General features: G+C 34.7%; 1 protein-coding gene across 3 annotated transcripts in view; it reads left to right on the forward strand.

Moving 5' to 3' along the window:
• The window catches only part of LOC108685274, a 108,085-nt gene that overhangs the window by 52,972 nt on the left and 48,060 nt on the right, over window positions 1–7,053 (forward strand). Inside the window, exon 1 of one of the 3 annotated variants that reach the window (XM_018189992.1) lies at window positions 4,091–4,172. The exons of the other annotated variants lie outside the window; for them this stretch is intronic. Coding sequence (XP_018045481.1) covers window positions 4,111–4,172 — 62 coding nt within the window. The 5' untranslated portion in view covers window positions 4,091–4,110. Of the gene's footprint in view, window positions 1–4,090; window positions 4,173–7,053 lie in introns of those variants that run through there. 3 annotated transcript variants of the gene reach the window in all.

The following is a 7,053-nucleotide window of genomic DNA, read 5'->3' on the forward strand; positions in this document are numbered from 1 at the left end:
TTCCGTGTATTGTTGTATAGCTTTGTAATTCAATTTCACTGACGTCAAAATGTTGACGTCAAAATGATAACGCTTTAGACATTAATTCTTTCTTATGTTGCATTTCGCTGAGCAATGCTCATTCATCGTTAATCAATGAGCTCGGACGCAAAGCGAGTTGTGTCCAACTCTGATGGAATAATAAATATCGTGAAATGGCGTTGACACGAACGAAGTTGCCACTACGTCGTATTTTATGCAACTTTGCATCCCACGGGTGCTACTTATTTTCATTCAAATACCGCAGACATGGTATGTATCAGCGCGTCTATGCATGTATGAAAGCTTGCTACCGACAGTGTCGTTATTATACGAGCAAACAGGTGTTCCTTATTCCGGTGATGTCGTTGTCGCATTCGTAAACTCAACATGATTCTCATCATCGTGTTTGAGTGAACGGAAAGAGAGTTTGATCACGTACTAATGTATCAGCGCTTATAAATTGCCTGATATGCATTGATATCGAGGATATCTTCATATCCTTAATGGTTATAATTAAATGATTATGCAGAATAAGGCAGAATTGCCGAATGCATACTGCCTAAATTGTATCTTATCAATATTTTATTACTTAATAATTTTAACTTGTTTTTAATATAAGCAATTAATTAATAATTATTACTTAATATAAACAACATTCAGTACAAAAATATGAAATAAATGAGAAATAAATACTATATATAATAAGTATATATAATATAGACAAAAATTTAATAGATTATGTTTTGTTGTATGATGGATGTTATTTTAAAAAGTCAGATACATCTGATATTAATTTTAAATTGATTTATGTAGCTGATAATAATGTAATTATGCAATTTTATTATGAATTTTTATATTTTTGTGAAAAAAGTTTATTGTAAAATATTTTACAATAAGTCTTGTATGTGTGTGTGCACATACATGCATATTTGCAATTATTTAATAATTATTAAATACTTGGTCTTTTTTTGATAAATTATAATAAAATTGAGTATTAGGTAATTTCGAACACTGAAAGAAAAGATTGACTGAACATGGCATAGCATTTTTAATTGGCTGCTGTAATCAAAAATTGATTACTTCAGCCAATTAAAAACGCTATGCCATATTTTACCATCTAAATTGCTGCAGCAAACAATCTTTTCTTTCAGAGTATTAGTTGATGATTTCTTTTACTTATAACCTTATATTTTTAATTGGTTTTATGTTCATAAATTTAGCATTTCTTTATAGGAGATACGATTCAGAAAATTTATAGGTACGATTTATAAGTAACTAATTTTAATTATAACATGTTAAAAAAAAACTTATGACAAATCAATTTATTATTGTTGTAAAAACGAAACATGTAATACTTAATAAATTTCTAAAATATTAACCTATTAACGTTTAATTTATTAAAAATTTTTTTTTTTTTAGTGCCGAAATACGAAATAAGTGAGTCGCAGGATTCAACATACTAAAATATGACTGTCCTCCTAAGAACAGTGGGCACTAAATGTATTAAGCTATAATTTCCAATGGTTATTTATATACAAATCAATACTAAATGGAAAATATAATAAAAAATCAAGTGATACGCATTCGGCAATTCTTTTCTATTATTACATTATTAAGCCGTATAATTTGCTATTTTATAAACTTTAACCTTTACGTTATATCTTATAATACTCTTGCAAATTCTTTGGAATGAAATCTCACTTTTAAAAAGTGAAAACTAAGTTTTAAAAAAGAGTGACTCAGTTTTCAATCTTTAAGAATGAGATTTCATTCTTTAGAATAAAATTTTCTCTTTAAAAGTTTTAAAGAGAGACGAATTTGCCCTTTATATCTTGCTTTTGACGCGGATAGTGGACCGTCATTGTTAAATTAAATTACGAAATGAGATACTGCACGTGTCGCTATAAACACACTTAGAGATGATTTTAGGACGAGTGAGATTAAAATCGACTGTCCTCGAGATACTGGGTGCATGACGTCATGTTTCATTCGGTTCGCACGAGTCGTCCGTCTATTCGTCGCTTTATCCTGTTGACACATGTTCCTTGCTTCAAAGGTTGAGAACGGAGAATATGGCGAGGGTTGAAGGTACGCGGACCGATACGGTTCGCGATACTGCGACATAACGCAATGGTGCTACGATCCAGGGGTGGCGATGGCGGCGACGGTGGCAGTAGCATGGCGGTGGCGGGATGGAGGCGGCGAAGCCCTGCGGCGGCGTCAGAGCCACGTCGCCCGGCTTCATCCTCTTTCGCCGGAGTCAGTCGGCTGCCAGGCGCGACGCGAGCTAGTAATATACAGTCCTGGTGTGTACAGTCCATCTAGACCTTCTTCGTTGCACTTCGGCTGCGGTCGGTTGATCCCGCTTTCGCCCGATCTCCTTCTCTCCCTTTTCCTCCTCTCGTTCGCATGCGATCGTTACTCCGAGAGCGTCCGTGAGCGAGGACCGGCGGCGGCAGGTGGAAAGCCCGACGTTGTCCATTCTGGCTGTTCCCGACGTGACCCAACGCTCTCGCGACATCCGTCATCATCGGCGAATGTCGCCAGCGTGCGGACGCCGCGCCGCGCGGTCCGAGTAGTAACCGTGAGGATACTTAATATTACACGGAACCAGGATACGTTTCGAACGACGTGAATAGAGAAACTGTGCCACGATCCCAACGAGAACGGACATCTCACGGCAACGAAGACGTTGCGCTCATTGTGAGAAATCCAAATTATAATCTCATTCTGAACAAGATATATTGAGATTGAAGAGCCTGAAATAAAATCAAGGAAGCGACTGTGCTCCGATTGTGCTCCGATAATTCTGCTCGAAATTCAAGTCTGTGTTTTCTGACTGAAGAATAAATAACGGCTATAATCTAAAGCAAACTTCATTATCGTAATTAAAGGGTTTGGATTAAATAAGACGTCGATATCGTCTTCTAATAGTAATGAGAATTTAGTTCAAGAGGGATCAAACGGTCAAGGCGCAAATTCGTAACTGCAAGAATAAGATTGAAGCGATATCAAGATAATTAGTTAGATTAAGATATTTAATCTTCGAAATGAATCAAGACGGATAACGGCCAATCTGCGATATCCAGCTCGAGACAAGACAAATTGGCAGTGCGGATTCTGCAGATAGCGAGTTGAAGCGACGATCACCAGCTGAATAAGATAACACACTTAAGCAGCTTAAGATAGAGCGAGATTAACTAGCTTAATTTTGAAACGAGTAATTTTGAGACGGCGTGCAGGAAACGAATCCAGAGACAAAAAATAAATAAGCGCCGAGTTCTCTGAAATTCCGAGTAACAGGAGCGATAGCGAAACAAGAATCAAGATTAAACGGTTCAAATTCGAGGGGAATCAAGACGTATATTTGATATCCAACGCAAAACAACGCATTGCTATCACGTGTCCTTATAGAGTCATATTCAATAGGAAACGAGACAAGTCTCGACGCGATCAGCCGGTCGTTGCACTTCGCTTGCTCGCTCCGGTAAATCTACAAACGCCTCCTCGCGATATACCGTTACTACCACAACACCGATCGGACGAAGCCTCCGCCTCTCGTGTACGTGCGCGAGGAGAGGTTCCTCACCGACTACGAACGGATACGAACCGGATACCCAATTCCGTTCCCCGAGTCGAACGAGGACGCTTTCCGAGCTTGTATTTACTTTTGGTACGAAGTCGCGCATCAGGAATTTAGGAGGATCCTAAACGCATCCAACTATCAAAGATACTGTTCGCGAAGTGATATTAAATTATTCAAAGACACCGACAGATCTCGTAAAGAGGGCAGCGATAAACTGAGTATATATATCGTTGACAGCAGGAAGAAGCGGGTGATTTCAGTTGCCCCTCAGGGATATCCGATAAATTTCAACGGAGTGAAAAAGTGCTGATTATCGCGTGGGAGGAGGGTATAGTCAGGCGATATACGGGAAAATTCCTGCCACTGCTATGCGCACACTGACCGAAGCGATGAAGCATCGCGCGATCAGCTGACTAGTCGAGTTGTTCGGCGGCCGCACCGCTGATAAGGATAATTCTCGGGACAAGCATCCACAGCAACGCCCGCCGCTCACTTGCTCTGTCATGACATTTGGCACGGCGTTCCACACCGAGAAATCGCAGTTGTCCAGTGAGAATTCCGCTCGGTATGTATGCTCACATTCATGAAGATGTTTCCGTGCCGTTCCGATTCCTGAAGCGAATCTCAATCCGATATAGATTTCAGATTAGATGGATTCAGGTCTTAGATTTCAGATTAGACTATACTTTTTGCTACTAATTTGGACTACTCAACTTTACGATGAAAAATGACTTTTCCGCGACCAGTCGCTACTTCGACTTTTAGCTACATGAAAATTGAGCTCGTTCCAATTGAACGCATATTATGATTAGTCTTAGGCCGGCATTCATAGTCGATTCTATATTTAAGATTCTTAAACAACAATCTTAAGATGTCATGAACCAATCAGACAGCCGTATTAGCATCTTAAGACATTACTTAAGACTTGAATAGGATACAGTCTTGAATGGACTATGAATACTGGTCCTATATTATAAGCGAACCGCAACTGGTGTTACAAGTCCTGATTAGCCATCGCAATGGCCGATCATAAAACTGACTATTGTATTATAAATGGCTGCCATATGGATTTTGTGAAAGCTTTAAATGTTCTGATTGATAATAATAAAGATTGAAACATGTACACACATGAAGATTTCATGTCAAAACTAAGACTGATTTTATTTCTTGTATGGATATAATTTTTTAATATTTGTTTGAAACTAAAATATAATTATTATTTTTCAATTATAAATTTTATAGTTTTTGTTCTTTTAAAATATTATTTGAACAAGAAGTATGATATCTATATACTTTTTTATAATATATTATAATATATTATAATGTATAAGCTAATAATATAATGCACGCGATTATATTATATTTTATTTAAATGAAAGTCTATTTATATTTTATTTAAAATAAAAAATAATAAATGTTTGTTATTTCTGTCTTTTGATAACAAAAATACTGAATTGAGACTAGTCATACTCTAATTAGTTTATACATTTTAATTTCTCTAATGAGAGAAAACTAAAGGCAAATCTAGTAAGTATTAAAAAATCTAAAGTTTTAAAGAATCTCTTTTGTTTCGTTCTTTTTCTACAAGAAGTGATATTTGATGAATTTTGGGCCTGTAACAAATTATCTGATTCAAAAAATCTGACATCCCTGGTCTGAATCAAATTTTGAATCAAAATTGAAATCTGCTTTCAATTGATTGCATTAACATCAAAACCTACTCTCTAAAACTTTGAAGTAAATATCACTTTGAAGAGTGAAATCTTACTCTTAAAGACTGAAAATTGAGTCGCTCTTTCAAGTTCAATTTTCACTCTTTAGAGTAAGATTCCACTCCAAAGAATTTAGAGAGTATATCCTAGCTTTTTTACTTTTTGATGTCGTACCTTATAATTTTATTGTCGCTCTTTCTAACTACAATCTTTTATGGATACGTATTAAACAAATAGGAATAGAAAGTTATAAGAAAATATTGAATGTATGAATATAATAGAATTTTTAATAGAATTGTTAAAATTTTTTATCTCACAATAAAAATTGCGTATAGTATTGTTACAATAAACAGCGTCTTACAAAGAATGACAGTTGCATAATATAGACAATTATTGATGTTTACACAACTTACGTTTTCTCACTTATATGTGTAGCGCACAAAAGAAAATGTTTTATTTACTTTCAGCCAACTTACAGTTCACTTAAAAGAAATATAATATATATGCTAAGGTCCGATGTTAAGTTTCATATGTTACTTTTAAAGATTAAAGGAGACCAAAAAATTCATGAATTTCATTGATGAATCTGTTGGTAATCTTTAATCTTTAGGTAATTATATATTGTGAAAACGAACCTAAGTTATTTTCTTTCGACTTTATATACATAACGTTTTATTTAAAAAAAAATCAACATTCGAGCGAAATTTTCATGAATATTACATTTAATTTAAATTATAATTTACTTACTAATTTAAACTTAACACAATTTATTATGAATAATATAATTTATTGTAAATTTATGTAACATAGATAATTAGGGTGAATAACACTGCATAAATAATTGCTCTTTTATTGAAAGCTTTTAATGAATGAAATCGATATCCTTTTTATTTTTCTCAATTATATTCTGTAAATCTAATTTTCATCGTCTCACATAATTATTTTCTAAGAGTGATTAAAAAAAAAGCGATCGTAAAAATGCGCTTTGTTGTGAATTGTCCTTCGCATAGAACGTGACTAGTATCTCTAAATACTTTCTACGCACGTGATTGTGTGTGTACACGTGCGAATTCACGCGAGAAGGAGAAGATCAGCATTGCGACGCAACGTATGTGTTGCAAGTGATGAGTAAGAAAAGAAGCAAATGCACGAGGAAGAATGCGAATGAGAAACACGCGCAATTTCTTGTCGATATTATTAACACTCTTTGTTGGTGCACTTCGCGATATAACGCATCTGCGCCACTACTTTTTTGCGATTAAAAAATAAAACTTACCGTAGTCTCTGAGGAAACGATAAGTTTATTCACAAAGAGAGGATTAACTGAACCGTCATATAAATTTCCCGATTCTCCTTGTCGGCCATATTTCCGTTAACGTTGAAGCGATTTATTACTCGCGCGAAAGTTGCGCGAAAACTGCACTCCGTTGGGAGATATTTAACCCATTGTCATTTGCAGCACAATGAATATTTTTGTATAGAGATTGTGATATATATTTCTGTTGTATTTAAAAGACGCATTCGTTTGCGGAACTTTACTATTTAAATAATTTTCCTGTCGAAAATAATATAGAGATTTAAGTTTAAATGAATAAATTTAGAAAACTTAGAAAATTTACACTTAAAAAAGACCAAATTTTGAAATAATTTCAGTCAAATATTCACTTATAATATAACCAAAAATAATTTTACTTTTCTAAATATTTAGTATTAGGTATACTATATGTATGTATT

The sequence above is a fragment of the Atta colombica genome, unplaced genomic scaffold, assembly GCF_001594045.1.
Source record: "Atta colombica isolate Treedump-2 unplaced genomic scaffold, Acol1.0 scaffold15, whole genome shotgun sequence".
NCBI classification, from domain to species: domain Eukaryota; kingdom Metazoa; phylum Arthropoda; class Insecta; order Hymenoptera; family Formicidae; genus Atta; species Atta colombica.